Consider the following 16481-nt stretch of genomic DNA (forward strand, 5'->3'; position numbering starts at 1 on the left):
TAGAAACCCTAAGACAGTCTGGTAATGTATCCTTGGCTGTCCTGGAACTCTTGATATGGAACAAGCTACTATTGAACTCACAGTGATTTGCCTGCCTTTGGTTCCCAAGTGCTATGATTAAACACATGTACTACCACACACACCCAAAGACTTGGATTTCTTAATGTTTAGAGTATTCAGCTCAGTGTTTTGCATAATGTATATACCTTCACATTTAAAAAATTGTAGACATACTCCCCAGTGAGGCAATGGTCAGAAGCAAATGAACTATGAGGGATGCAGGTCTAACAGTCTAAAACAGAGAAAATATAAATGCGTAGGAGGTTATGAAAATAAAGGAATACTAGCATGAAAAACAGAAAATGTGGTTAAAAAGAAAGTAACAGTAACCAGGGGAATAACATATCATGAAATTTTAAAGTTTCCAGAAATAAGTCGTATCAAATATTTTATAATCTTCTGAGATCATCTTTTATTTGTTTATTATTAACCGTAATTTTGAAACAAAATTGAACCACATTTATTACATACTTTTTGAACCCTAACACAAAGTCCCCAAATCTTTCCCCCTAATCAGACCTTTAATATAAAATTTCTATTGCTGGGAGTAATACATACCTTGAACCACCACATCTGGCTTTGGCACAGTAGAAAACCTACGATTCAGGGGATCAATTTCTCCAGGAGCTAAAAATCCCTGAAGAAAATGCACAAAACAAAATTAATAAGCCTCAAAAATAAAGCAAAGGCAATGGAGAGATAGCTCAGAAGTTAAATGGAAAGGGAAAAGGAGGTCAGTACAAAGGGAGACAAAAGGTGAAGGGATAAATAATATTAAGGATGTTTGAAAAGGCCACAGGAACATTTCATGCTTACTTAAACATACATATAGTGTGTGTGTGTGAGAGAGAGAGAGAGAGAGAGGATATATGTGTGTGTATGTGTATGCATGCGCGTGCACACGTATGTGTGTATACACACACGCGCGCGCGTCACACACACACGCGCACACACACACACACACACACACACACTACTGCAATCTCCCTTGGCTGCCTCTTAGAACTTGAAGGTAAGACCCAATAGCTGAGACACCATACAATCAGGAATCAACTGAGCTGGAACTGACCTGAAAGCTTCCTACCTGATGATTAGATCTCTAAATGACAAAAGTGCCATGCAAGCTGCTAAGGAAGAAAACCAATCAATAGTCCTGACCAGCTGTGAAACTATGAACCACAATGACCCCAAGGTCCAGTAGTGGTACATATCTCATGGAAGCAAACAACAGATGTCTAACTGGACTTAAGGCCAACCCAGTATGAAGAAACTCCTTTTGTCTGTGAGGTCCCTGGCCAGCAAGGGGCCCTGATCCTGTATCAGAAGATCCATCGGAGATCATTTGAAGGAAGAGATGGGCAGGCACCAATTCAAGAATTCCTCTAACAATCTGAAAAACAACATGAAAACACCAGAACCCAGCGAACTTACAACAGGAGGACTTGAACACCCTAATCCAGAAGAAGTAGAAAAAATTGACATTATGAAAGTGAAAGAGTCCCTTAAACAGGAGGTGAAAAACTCCCTTAAAGAAATGGATGAGGGGCCGGGCGGTGGTGGCGCACGCCTTTAATCCCAGCACTCGGGAGGCAGAGGCAGGCGGATCTCTGTGAGTTCGAGACCAGCCTGGTCTACAAGAGCTAGTTCCAGGACAGGCTCCAAAACCACAGAGAAACCCTGTCTCGAAAAAACCAAAAAAAAAAAAAAAAAAGAAATGGATGAGAAGAATAACAAAAAGTTTGAAGAAATGAGTAAATCCATAAAAGATACCCTAGGAAACCAAGAAAAAAAAAAACAATCAAACAGATAATGGAAACAGTTCAAGACTTGAAAACTGAAATGGAGGCAATGAAGAAAACATAAACCGAGGGCTGGCTGGATATGGAAAATCTAGGTAAAAGAACAGAGACTACAGAGACAAGTATAACCAACAGAATACAAGAGATAGAAGAAAGAATCTCAGATTCTGAAGACACCATAGAAAAAATAAACGCACTAGTCAAAGAAAACAGCAAATCCAACAAATTCTCATCACAAAACATTCAGGAAATCTGGGACACAATAAAAAGACCAAACCTAAGAATAATAGGTGTAGAAAAAGGAGAATTACAGCTCAAAGGCCCAGAAAATATATTCAACAAAATTATAGAAGAAAACTTTCCCAACCTAAAGAAAGACATTCCTATGAGGGTTCAAGAAGCATACAGAACACAAAATAGACTGGATCAAAAAAAAAAAATCCCCTCGCCATAAAATAATCGAAACACAAGACATACAGAATAAAGAAAGAATATTAAGAGCTGCAAAGGAAAAAGGTCCAGTAACTTATAAAGGTAAACCTATCAGACTTACATTTGACTTCTCTATGGAAACCATGAAAGCCGGAAGGTCCTGGATAGATGTACTGCAGTAACTAAGAGACCCAGACTACTATACCCAGCCAAGCTTTTGTTCACTATCAATGGAGAAAACAAAATATTCCAGGATAAAAACAAATGTAAACAATACGTAGCCACAAATCCAGCCTTACAGAAAGGAATAGAAGGAAAATCACAAACCAAGGAATCTAACAATGCCCACAATAACTCAGACATCTAGCGACTCTTCATGAGCACAACTCAAAGAAGGGAAACACAGACTACTACCCAAAACAACATTAATAAACCGGAGTTAACAACCACTAGTCATTAATATCACTTAATGTCAATGGACTCAATTCACCTATAAAAAGGCACAGGCTAAGAGATTGGATACGAAAACAGGATTCAACATTCTGCTGTTTACAAGAAACACACCTCAACCACAAAGACAGACATCTACCCAGAGTAAAGGGTTGGGAAAAGGGTTTTCAAGCAAATGGACCCAAGAAACAAGCGGGCGTGGCCATACTAATTTCTAACAAAATTGACTTCAAACTAAAATCAATCAGAAGAGATGGAGATGGACATTTTATACTCATAACAAGAACAATTCATCAGGATGACGTCTCAATCCTGAATATCTATGCCCCTAATATAAAAGCACCCACTTATGTAAAAGAAGCATTGCTAGAACTCAAAGGCAGACATCAATCCACACACACTAATAGTAGGAGACTTCAACACTCCTCTCTCACCAATGGACAGATCAATCAGTCAGAAACCTAACAGAGAGATAAGAGAATTAATGGAGGTAATGAATCAAATGGACTTCTATAGAACATTCCACCCAAATAGGAAAGAATATACCTTCTCACATCTCATGGAACCTTCTTGAAAATTGACCACATACTCGGTAACAAAGCAAACTTCCACAGATACAAAAAAAATATTAGTAACCACCTGTGTCTTATCAGATCAACATGGAATAAAGTTAGAATTTAACAATAATTCTACCCCCAGAAAGCCTACAAATTCTTGGAAGCTGAACAGTCAACTACTGAACCACCCCTGGGTCAGGGAAGAAATAAAGAAAGAAATTAAAGTCTTCCTTGAATTCAACGAAAATAAAGACACAACATACACAAACCTATGGGACACTATAAAAACAGTGCTAAGAGGAAAGTTCATAGCTCTAAGTGCCCACATTAAAAAAACGGAGAAAGCTCATATTAGAGAATTAAGAGCACACCTGAAAGCTCTAGAAAAAAAAGAAGCAGACTCACCCAGGAGGAGTAGAAGACTGGAAATAATAAAATTGAGGGCTGAAATCAACAAAATAGAAACACAGAAAACAATCCAAAGAATCAATGAATCAAAGAGCTGGTTCTTTGAGAAAGTCAACAAGATTGACAAACCTTTATCCAAACTAATCAAATGGCAGAGAGAGAACATACAAATTAACAAGATCAGAAATAAAAAGGGGGACATAACAATGGATACTGTGGAAATTCAGAGAATCATTAGTTCTTACTACAAAAGCCTGTATGCCACAAAATTGGAAAATGTAAAAGAAATGGACTTTTTAGATAAGTACCATTTACCAAAATTAAATCAAGACCAGGTGAACAATTTAAATAGACCTATAAGTTGTGAGGAAATAGAAGCTGTCATAAAAAAAAACTCCCAACCAAAAAAAAAAAAAAAAAGCCCAGGACCTGATGGTTTTAATGCAGAATTTTATCAGAACTTCCAAGAAGAGCTGATACCTATGCTCCTTAATGAGTTTCACATAATAGAACCAGAGGAGTCATTGCCAAACTCTTTTTACAAAGCTACAGTCACCCTGATTTCAAAACCTCACAAAGACCCATCCATGAAAGAGAATTACAGACCAATCTCACTCATGAACATTGATGCAAAAATTCCCCAATAAAATTCCGGCAAACAGAATCCAAGAACACATTAAAAAATTATCCATTATGATCAAGTAGGCTTCATCCCTGAGATGCAGGGCTGGTTCAACATACAAAAGTCTATCAATGTAATCCATCACATAAATAAATTGAAAGAAAAAACCATATGATCATTTCATTAGATGCGGAAAAAGCATTTAACAAAATTCAACACCCCTTTATGATAAAGGTTTTGGAGAGGTTAGAGATACAAGGATCATACCTAAATATAATAAAAGCAATATATAGCAAGCCAACAGCTAATATAAAATTAAATGGAGAGAAACTCAAAGCCATTGCACTAAAATCAGGAACACGACAAGGCTGTCCACTCTCTCCATACCTCTTCAATATAGTGCTTGAAGTTCTAGCAATAGCAATAAGACAAAATAAGGAGATCAAGGGGATTCGAATTGGAAAGGAAGAAGTCAAACTTTCATGATTTGCAGATGATATGATAGTGTACATTAGTGACCCCCAAACCTCTACCAAAGAACTCCTACAGCTGATAAATAAGTTCAGTGAAGTGGCAGGTTAAAGATCAACTCAAAAAAAAAATCAGTAGCCATCCTATACACAAAAGATAGAGAAGCAGAGAGGGAATTCAGAGAAACTTCAACTTTTACAATAGCCACAAATAGCATAAAGTATTTTGGGGTAACACTAACCAAGGAAGTGAAAGATCAATTTGACAAGAACTTTAAGGCATTGAAGAAAGAAATTGAAGAGGACACCAGAAAATGGAAAGACCTCCCATGCTCTTGTATGGGTAGGGTCAATATAGTAAAAATGGCAATTCGACCAAAGGCAATCTATAAATTGAATGCAATCCCCATTAAAATCCCAACAAAATTCTTCACAGACCTTGAGAGAACAATAATCAACTTTATATGGAAAAACAAAAAACCCAAGATAGCCAAAACAATCTTATACAATAAAGGAACTTCTGGAGGCATTACCTCCATCCCTGACTTCAAACTCTATTACAGAGCTACAATAATGAAAACAGCATGGTATTATAAAAAACGGAGACGTCGACCAATGGAATCGAGTAGAAGACCCGGATTTTAACCTACAAACCTATGAATACCTGATTTTTGACAAAGGAGCTAAAATTATACAATGAAAGAAAGAAAGCATCTTCAACAAATGGTGCTGGCAGAACTGGATTTCAACCTGTAGAAGAATGAAAATAGACCCATATCTATCACCATGCACAAATCTCCCATGCACAAATCTCAAGTCCAAATGGATTAAAGACCTCAATATCAATCTGAACACACTGAAACTGATAGAAGAGAAAGTGGGAAGTACCCTACAACAGATGGGCACAGGAGATCGCTTCCTATGTATAACCCCAGCAGCACAGACATTAAGGACAACATTGAAAAAATGGGACCACCTAAAACTGAGAAGCTTCTGTAAAGCAAAGGACACTGTCACTAAGACAAAAAGGCAATCTACTGATTAAGAGAAGATCTTCACCAACCCCCGCAACAGACAAAGGTCTGATCTCCAAAATATATAAAGAACTCAAGAAACTAGACTTTAAAATGCTAATTAACCCAATTAAAAATGGGGTACTGAACTGAACAGAGAATTCTCCACTGAAGAAATTCAAATGGCCAAAAGACACTTAAGGTCATGCTCAACCTCCTTAGCAATCAGGGAAATGCAAATCAAAGCAACTTTGAGATACCATCTTACACCTGTCAGAATTGCTAAAATCAAAAACACCAATGATAGCCTTTGCTGGAGAGGATGTGGAGTAAGGAGAACACTCATCCATTGCTGGTGGGAATGTAAACTTGTGCAACCACTTTGGAAATCAGTGTGGTGGTTTCTCAGGAAATTCGGGATCAACCTACCCCAGGATCCAGCAATACCACTCCTGGGAATATACCCAAGAGATGCCCTAGCATACTACAAAAGCATCAACTTTGTTCACTATGTTCACAGCTGCATTATTTGTAATAGCCAGAACCTGGAAACAACCTAGATGCCCCTCAATGGAAGAATGGATAAAGAAAGTGTGGAATATATGCGCATTACAGAACTACTCAGTGGTAAAAAACAATGACATCTTGAATTTTGTATGCAAATGGATGGAAATAGAAAACAGTATCCTGAGTGAGGTAACCCAGACCCAAAAAGATGAACATGGTATGTACTCACTCATTAGTGGATTCTAGCCATAAATAAAGCACATTGAGCCTATAATTCATGATCCCAGAGAAGCTAAATAGGAAGTTGAACCCAAAGAAAAACATGTAGTTATCCTCCTGGATATTAGAAGTAGACAAGATTGCCAGGCAAAAATTGAGACCTTGGGGGTGGTTTGGTGTGGGGGTAAGGGGAGATGGGGAGAGAGAAGGGAGAAGGGGAGGATGGAGAGAGCTTGGGGGAATGGGACGGTTGGGATGGAGGAAGAGTGGATATGGGAACAGGACAGTATATATCTTTTTTTTTGACACATAAAGTTGTTTAATTAGGTTGTCAGCAATTTAGAAAACAAGTTTGTGAGGATACATCCCGTTGTTCAGACAGAACTGAGAGCGCAGGTAGCCCTGTAGCTGAGGAGCAGCTTTGATCTTTGGCAGAATCTGCGAGTTCACCGCTTTCTGATCAGCCTTGCGCTGCTCTGTAATCTCATATTTCTCCTTCTCTGTGTCAAAGATCTCGCCCTCCTGATGCCTGGGCTTACACAGCTGCTTTTTCTTGAAGTAAGCATCAGTCAGGTGTTTGGGAATTTTAACTGTGCTGATATCAACTTTTGTAGAGGTGGCGATGACAAACTTCTGATGTGTTCTTCTCAAAGGAACTCTGTTGAGGGCAAGAGGTCCTGTCACAAGCAGTAAACCACTGCCCAGTTGCTTCAGGAAAACCACTCTCTTGCCCCTGTGGCGCCCGGTAAGGATGATGAGGACAGTCCCAGGAGTGATGCTGGCACGCAGGCGTCTCACGTGCTGACTGAAGGGCTTTTTGCCATGGCTCAGCAGCTTCCGAGGCACATCTTCAGTAGGATAATACCTGGGCATTTTTCGAAGCTTAACCACCCGGGTACCACCATTCTTGTCACCACCAACTGGTTTTGTGACAGTAGCAAGGACCTTTTCCTTTTTCTTCTTTTCAACCTTGGTTTTTGCAGCTGTGTATTTCCTTTTGTACACGGCCTTCCTGGAATACATAGCAGATCGGGAGTACCTGCCAATTCCTCTAACAAGGACTGGATTTCGGCTGCAATGGGGCTTCCCCTTCTTGAGCTTTTTAGCCTTAGGGTTACCCTTTTTGGCTGCACCAGCGGCAGGGGCATCACCGCCAGCCTTCTTGGCTGCAGGTTTCTTCTCTTTTGTATCAGGTTTCTCGCCTTTTTCACCCGCCATCTTGCAAGATGGGAAAGAGACGGCAGTATATATCTTAATTAAGGGAATCATTTTAGGGTTGGCAAGAGACTGGGCTCTAGAGCAGTTCCTAGGTGTCCAAGATGTCCCCGGGTTGTTCCTTGAGCAGCTGAGGAGAGGGCACCTGAACTGGCCCTATCCTATAGCCACACTGATGAATATTTTGCATATCACCATAGAACCTTCATTGGGCGATGGATACAAATAGAGACAGAGACCCACATTGGAGCACTGGACTGAGCTCCCAAGGTCCAAATAAGGAGCAGAAGGAAGTAGAACATGAGCAAGGAAGTCAGGACCGCAAGGGGTGCATCCACCCACGGAGACGGTGGGACTGATCTAATGGGAGCTCACCAAGGCCAGTTGGACTGGGACTGATGGAGCATGTGATCATACCGTACTCTCTGAACATGGCTGACAAGGAGGGCTGACTGAGAAGCCAAGCACTGGGTTTTGATTCTACTGCATGTACTGGCTGTGTCAGAACCTAGTCTGTTTGGATGCTCACCTTCCTAGACCTGGATGGAGGGGGGAGGACTTTGGACTTCCCACAGGGCAGGGAACCCTGACTGCTCTTTGGACTGGAGAGGATGGGGGAGTGGGAGGGGGAGGGGGAGGGAGAGGGAAATGGGAGGAGGTGAAAATTTGTAATAATAACAATAATAATAAAAATTTTTTAAAAAAGAAACTCATGCCTGGTACTGGTAACCCTTGGCTGTTGAGGTATGGAAACTTAGAGGAGAACTTATTACTACCACTTTCTGAACTAGTGTAATTCCTAACTGAATTCTAAATGCCGATCCTTATATTCACAGGTACGTGTAGCTATCACCCCTCATCAAAGAAGCTTTTTGCAGCAGAGACTGATAAAGAATACCACAATTGGTTAAAATGCAGAAAACAACTGCCTTTGAGGTACCCAACCCCTATCAATACATCTACAATGCCCCGACATCTAAGGTTCAGGGAACGTAACAGAAAAGCGAATGGAAGGATTTTAAGAGCCAGAGAACCAGAACATCTGCTGTGATGCATTGCACTTTCTGTATGTGCCAGGGAAGCTTCACCCATGAAATTTTAAACATGGTCACCTAAACAAGACCAGCACAATGATACTATCAGTAGACATACTAACACAAGTGGGGGAAAATCTCAGAAGACCTAGACAAAGAGCTAAAGACAATTAATGGATGCTGAGACAGGGAGAATCAGTTTTCGCCAGGAATGAGACCCTGACTGGCCCAAGTGGTCAGTCCTAAATAAATACATGTACAAACAACACTAAATGGACCAGGCAGCTGTGTGTGTGGAAGGAAGCAATAGGTGAAGATAATATAAATAGAACTCTCATGCATGAAATTCTCAAAATAAATTAAACTAAAAATTATAATAAACATTGTTTGCTTATTTGTCCCTGTATTTGCTGTGCTTTTTGGCTAGCAGAAATCTTTTTACTTAGTTCCCATATGTTGTGAAATAAGATGAACTCACCCATTTTTCTTTAATAATACCGAATCCTTCCTGATTTTGCTCAATTTAATTTATTGTTGGATGAGAATGCTGCTAGGACGATTGCTTTAAAGCATTATGCTCATTAGTGCTAGCTCCAAGCTCATGTCAATAAAGATTATTGTCAGGAGCCATTTCAGGCTTCTCCTTTCTCACATCTCACAGGGCCTTCAAGTAAAAATCTTGAGACAGAAAACTTAAAGTTAGCCGAAACATTACGTGCTGACTGTGGAGACTCAAGCTCTGGAAAGCACCACAAAGTGTCTTCAAGGCTTGCTGCTTATCACTAACAGCAGGTGTTCTAGCCACTGACCTTGCAACTGCCCTGCTTAGCTTCCAAACTGCCCCACTTAGTTGCCAAACTGCCCCACTTAGTTGCCTAGCTACGGAGCCCCTCCTTCCCTTCCCCCTTTCCTCAGTTCCCCCTGCCCGAGCTCCTTTCTGAGGAGTATTTAAGACATGAAACTTGCTTCAATAAACGAATGCCTTGACAAAGAATACTGCTTGGCGTCCGTTTCTCCCCCCGCCCCCCATGTCTTTCAGATAGTGCCTCTTCAGACCCTGGAATAATTTAGGACCTGCTGGGCAGGTCAGATTATCAAACAACTGATGGAGGAAGGTCATTGGCTAATAAAGGAACTGCCTTGGCCCATTTTATTGGTTAGAAGATAGGTGGGAGGAGTAAACAGAACAGAACGCTGGGAGGAACAGGAAGTGAGCTCAGATTCCACAGCTCTCCTCTCGGGAGCAGACGCCTCAGAGAGAGACACCATGCTCCTGGCTCCTGGGCAGATGCATGCGATGAAGCCGCCAGGTCAGACATGCTGAATATTCCTGGTAAAACCAGTGCTACAGTTTATTAGAAATGGGTTGACTGGGATATCAGAATTAGCCAGTAAGGGCTAGAGCTAATGGGCCAAGCAGTGCTTAAATGAATACAGTTTGTGTGTTGTTATTTCGGGCATAAACTAGCCGAGCAGGCGGCCGGGGTGCTGGGAATGCAGCCCCACTGCTCATATTACTACAAACAGCCACAGGCACAGAAAACAAAACCAAGAATACAGCTGCAGAAAATAAACGGCCATATAAGCAGGGGAAAATCATACTTAGAAATTCCAGGTAAGTTCCAAACAAGGTTTTCCAGAAACCTGGGCCTATAATATCAAAACAACCATGCTAGGTGTGATAACACACACCTGTAATCCCAGAACTCAGGAAACAAACACAGAAGGTTCCTTGCAAGTTCAAGGCCAGCTTGATCTATGGGGAAAGTTCAATGCCAGCTACTGTTACATAGCAAGACTGTGTCCTTTTTTTTTAAAAAAAAAAAAATAACCTATAATGTAGGAAATAGGATTTTCAGGAAGTACTGGAAAATTTTTTTAGAAGAATTTTTTTCTATGTAGGCTCGAAATGCCCCCAAAGAAACTGAATACAAAATTGTGCCTCATTAACTCTGTTAAGAGCCATCTTAACAGAATGTGGTATAAAGAACATTTAGAGAGCTCCTTACCAAAAAGTAAAAACAGAAATATTAATAAAACAGAAAGAGCACACTGTTATTATCAAGCACTAGCCAAAGTGCCCACAGTACAGGATACAAGATCAACTCCAAAAACTCAGTTGCCTTCCTGAGAGAAGCAGAGAGGGAAATCAGAGAAGCATCACCTTTCACGATAGCCACAAATAGCATAAAATATATTGGGGAAACTCTGACCAAGGAAGTGAAAGATCTATTTGACAAGAACTATAAGTCTTTGAAGAAAGAAATTGAAGAGGACACCAGAAAATGGAAGGACCTCCCTCGCTCTTGGATTGGGAGGATCAACATAGTAAAAATGGCAATTTTGCCAAAAGCAATCTATAGATTCAATGCAATCCCCATCAAAATCCCATCAAAATTGTTCACAGATCTGGAGAAGACAATAATCAACTTTATATGGAAAAACAAAAAACCCAGGATAGCCAAAACAATCTTATACAATAAAGGATTGTCTGGAGGCATTACCATCCCTGACTTCAAACTCTATTACAAAGCTACAGTATTGAAAACAGCTTGGTATTGGCATAAAAACAGAGAAGTCGACCAATGGAATCGAATAGAAGACCCTGACTTTAACCCACAAACCTATGAACACCTGATTTTCGATAAAGGAGCTAAAAGTATACAATGGAAAAAAGAGAGCATCTTCAACAAATTGTGCTGGCAAAACTGGATGTCAATCTGTAGAAGAATGAAAATAGATCCATATCTATCACCATGCACAAAACTCAAGTCCAAATGGATTAAAGACCTCAATATCAGTCCGAACACACTGAACCTGATAGAAGAGAAAGTGGGAAGTACTCTACACCACATGGGCACAGGAGACCACTTCCTACGTATAACCCCAGCAGCACAGACACTAAGGGCATTATTGAATAAATGGGACCTCCTGAGACTGAGAAGCTTCTGTAAAGCAAAGGACACTGTCACTAAGACAAAAAGGCAACCCACTGACTGGGAGAAGATCTTCACCAACCCCGCAACTGGCAAAGGTCTGATCTCCAAAATATATAAAGAACTCAAGAAACTAGACCGTAAAAGGCTAATCAACCCAATTATAAAATGGGGCACTGAGCTGAACAGAGAATTCTCAACAGAAGAACTTCAAATGGCCAAAAGACACTTAAGGTCATGCTCAACTTCCTTAGCGATCAGGGAAATGCAAATCAAGACAACTTTAAGATACCATCTTACACCTGTCAGAATGGCTAAAATAAAAAACACCAATGATAGCCTTTGCTGGAGAGGTTGTGGAGAAAGGGGTACACTCACCCATTGCTGGTGGGAATGCAAACTTATGCAACCACTCTGGAAAGCAGTGTGGCGGTTTCTCAGGAAATTCGGGATCAACCTACCCCTGGAGCCAGTAATACCACTCTTGGGAATATACCCAAGACAGGCCCTATCATACAACAAAAGTATATGCTCAACTATGTTCATAGCAGCATTGTTTGTAATAGCCAGAACCTGGAAACAACCTAGATACCCTTCAATGGAAGAATGGATGAAGAAAGTATGGAATATATACATATTAGAGTATTACTCAGCAGTAAAAAACAAGGACTTCTTGAACTTTGCATGCAAATGGACGGAAATAGAAAACACTATCCTGAGTGAGGTAAGCCAGACCCAAAAAGAGGAACATGGGATGTACTCACTCATATTTGGTTTCTAGCCATAAATAAAGGACATTGAGCTTATAATTCATGTTCCTAGAGAAGCCAAATATGAAGGTGAATCCAAAGACAAACACATAGGCATCCTCCTGAATATTAACCTTCATCAGGCGATGAAAGGAGACAGAGACCCACATTGGCGCACCGGACAGAAATCTCAAGGTCCAAATCAGGAGCAGAAGGAGAGGGAGCACGAGCAAGGAACTCAGGACCGCGAGGGGTGCACCCACACACTGAGACAATGGGGATGTTCTATCGGGAACTCACCAAGGCCAGCTGGCCTGGGTCTGAAAAAGCCTGGGATAAAACCGGACTCGCTGAACATAGCGGACAATGAGGACTACTGAGAACTCAAGAACAATCGCAGTGGGTTTTTGATCCTACTGCACGTACTGGCTTTGGGGGAGCCTAGGCAATTTGGATGCTCACCTTACTAGACCTGGAAAGAGGTGGGCGGTCCTTGGGCTTCCCACAGGGCAGGGAACCCTGATTGCTCTTTGAGCAGATGAGGGAGGGGGAATTGGTCGGGGGAGGGGGAATTGGTCGGGGGAGGGGGAGGGAAATGGGAGGCGGTGGCGGGGAGGAGGCAGAAATCCTTAATAAATAAATAAATTAAAAAAAATAAAAGCAAAAAAATAAAAAAAAAAATAAAAAAAACAAAGTTCCTAAAGTAATCAGCTAATTCAGTTGAGGAACGAAGCCTCACGTTGCTTGCAAAGGTTGACATTTAATCCATTACCAATAACCATTAAGCATAAGTGCATTCATTAGTCACCAGGCAAGGCACTGAGGGGAGTTTTGAAAGGGAAAGATGCACAACTTTATTCCTGAACAACACCAAGTGCAATGCCAGAATAGGGAACTGTGGGCAGCAGGGTGGACATGGCTGCCAGGGAGCAAGAGATTTTTGTCAGGCACTGGCCATAACCCCCATGCTGAAGATTTGGAAGAAAAGTTATAATTAAATCAAAGTACAAAAGGAAGAAGATAGCATTTGAATTTGGTGAGTTCATTGCAAATCTGATCATATGGTGACTAGGGCAAATAAATAAATAAAAGGTGGGATAGCTTTGAAGTCTTACCTCTGCCATCAAGCTTCCTAAAATGTATAGAGACTGACCCCACATGTGAGGCAATTTTCCCATGGGGACTCGATCCACAGTGTGAGGATTTTGATATTCTTCATCAACCTAAATGAAGCGATAAAGAGGTCAAATGAGAGGCAATAATAGAAAGCTTAAGATACTAGATGATAAAAGACAGTTTGGATTAGGATTTATAGTTTATAGGCAATGGATTGAACAGTTAAGTAGGGCAGTGCTCAAGCTATGATGTGTGACCAAATCTCCCAAGGATCTTGTGCAAATGCAGACTGTATCGGTGTGTTGGGGGTGGCTAAAACATATTCTTAATTCTCAGGTGACACTGCTGATACCACTAGGAACTTACTCTCCAAACCCCCACCAGAAGGAAAAACTGTGTCTCTACCATGTCTAATTCTCCTTGACAATGGTAAACAAAAACAATACTTGCTTAATTTTTCTAAGCCTCATCTACTCCAACAGTCCCTGATTACTGGCTTCAAAGGAAACCAAGTCCTGAGAGCTGGCAAAGGACATCAGTCTGGTTCCATGTACTGATCTGTACATTATTCTCAGAACTGAGATTTGCTTTCATTCATATCTTACTGTAAAGTAGTCAAATAATTGAGACTGCTTTAATTTATTTCTGAAGAAATTAAATCGCCTATTTGTTGTCATAATCTGAAAACCAAATTGTTAGAATATTAAGATCACCGGATACAAAAATCACAAAGCTATTTGACTCAAACAACTATTGACTCAGCATCCCAGAAATACGGTTCCTCTCCTGTCAATGAGCCAGTGCTATCCAACTTGCCTTGTCAGGGGGAACACTGTACAGCTCTGGAAGAAGTGGGACTCCATTTTTGCCCTTGATGAGAACTGCATCAAGAGCCTCTCTATATTCTTGGACCTGCAGAATAAAAGAAAGAAAAAAACCAAACTTTTAGAGACTTTCCGCGGAAACATAGCAGAAAGACACAGCCAAAGAAAGCACTACTACAAAAGAGCTTATTTAACCAAGTATAAGGGAGAGGAAAGGGGCAATGGTACTGTGTCAAGTTGACACAAACTATAATCCTCTGAGAGGACAGAGCCATGACTGAGAAAATGCCTCCATAAGAACTGACTGCAGGCAAGCCTGGAGACCGTTTTCTTAACTAGTGATTGATAGGAAAAAGCCCAGCCCATTGTGGGTGAAGCCAACCATGGGCTGGTGGTCCCAGGTTGAATAAGAAAGCAGACTGAGCAAGCCATGGGGAGCAAGGCAGTATGCAGCCCCTCTCCATGGCCTCTGCTCCTGCCTCCTGGTTCCTGTCCTGTTTGAGTGCCTGCCACCTTAGCTTCCCTTAATGGATTGTGATTCAGGATACATAAGTCAAATAAGCCCTTTTCTCCCCAAACTGCCTTTTGGTCATGGTGTTTTGTCACAGCAGTAGAAACCCTAACTAATGCAGGTTTATTACATGTTTTCTAAAGATCAAATATCACATGAATTTTTGTATACTTTAACACATTTAATTTTTGTTTCATTCTAGTAGGGATGTGTAATTGAAGCCCTTTAACATGGGGATTTGATGGAGGAAGGTCATTGGCTAATAAAGGCACTGCCCTGGCCCATTTTATTGGTTAGAGGATAGGTGGGAGGAGTAAACAGAACAAAATGCTGGGAGGAAGAGGAAGTGAGCTCAGAGACTCGACCGCTTTCCTCTCAGGAGCAGACGCCTGAGAGAGACGCCATGCCCCGCCCCCGGGATGAAGCTCCGACCCAGGATGGACATAGGCTAGAATCTTCCCGGTAAGCGCACCTTGGGGTGCTACACACAGATGATTAGAAATGGGCTAAATTAATATGTGAGAATTAGCCTAGAAGAGAATGGGCCAAGCAGTGTTTAAAAGAATACAGTGTCCGTGTAATTATTTCGGGGCATAAGCTAGCCGGGCAGGCGGCTGGGGTGTTGGGGACGCAGCCCCGCCGCCGCCCTTATTACTTCATATGGCGCCCACGTGGACAACTGCTTCCACATAAAGCCTGAGACAGCTTGGGAAGTAATTATAGAACAAAATGAAAGCATTGTGCCTGGTTTCTTGGTAGCAGCAATTTCTCGGTTCTACCCTGCTTGCTAGAGGCAAGCAAGCGCCTCATCTAAGAGAGGCTTCCTGACTCAGCTTTAGCTGCTAAGCCTGCAGCTCATTAAGAGGTCCTGCCACGAAACACTTAAACGGTGTTGACGAAAAGCTGAACGCATGCTTTTCGGTTTTCAGCCGTAGCAGGAAAAAAGCTGCACAGTTTAAAAATGCCGGCTTTCTGGGCTGTCCTGCCAGGACAAACTCTGACTCTTTTATGCAGGCGGTTTGTGCGGTTTGCAAGCACAGGCTGCTGAAGCTCGCTTACTGGCTACAGCCAGTACCTCAGCCATGAGGCTGGAAAGCTAAGGAATGGGCTGGATCTCGTTGGCAAAGCCACGCCTTTAATCCTACCCATATTGCTCAGTAATTTAAAGGCTCCTGTGGTCAGAAAAAGAGAGATATACAGTAAAGAGAGATTCAAAGACAAAGAAAATTTCTGAATGGTTTAAAGTATGTTAAAAATATATGCAGACTAAAAGTTGAAGTTCTTAAAGTAAAAAACAAAAAAAAAAGGAAGAGAGTTGTTGTGTGTGGTAGCACACGCCTTTAATCCCAGTGCCTAGAAGGCAGAGACTAACAGATCTCTGTGAGTTCAAGGTGTAGTAGCAAACACCTTTAATCCCGAATGCCTGGGAGGCAGAGACAGGCGGATCTCTGAGAGTTCAAAGACAGCCTGGTCTACAGAGTTACTTCAGGTCAAAGATACAGAGAACCTGTCTCAAAAAGCAAAGAGTTAAAAGTAAAAATAAACAAAATAGAGGTTAA

General features: G+C 41.3%; 2 protein-coding genes across 2 annotated transcripts in view; both read right to left on the minus strand.

Moving 5' to 3' along the window:
* Positions 1-618: 618 nt before the first annotated feature.
* Positions 619-16481, minus strand: part of LOC121445767 (phosphorylase b kinase regulatory subunit alpha, skeletal muscle isoform-like) — a gene marked incomplete at both ends in the record, with an annotated part of 30538 nt that continues 14675 nt past the window's right edge. Inside the window, 3 exons of the mRNA XM_041647910.1 lie at positions 619-697; positions 13587-13694; positions 14404-14499. Coding sequence (XP_041503844.1) covers positions 619-697; positions 13587-13694; positions 14404-14499 — 283 coding nt within the window. The remainder of the gene's footprint in view (positions 698-13586; positions 13695-14403; positions 14500-16481) is intronic.
* LOC121445768 (60S ribosomal protein L6) lies at positions 6877-7755 on the minus strand. Its single transcript, XM_041647911.1, has one exon. The coding sequence runs from the start codon at positions 7753-7755 to the stop codon at positions 6877-6879; it is 879 nt and encodes a 292-aa protein (XP_041503845.1).

This window comes from Microtus oregoni, unplaced genomic scaffold (assembly GCF_018167655.1).
Source record: "Microtus oregoni isolate MIOR12 unplaced genomic scaffold, Mior012 000564F_ref0000201, whole genome shotgun sequence".
NCBI lineage: Eukaryota > Metazoa > Chordata > Mammalia > Rodentia > Cricetidae > Microtus > Microtus oregoni.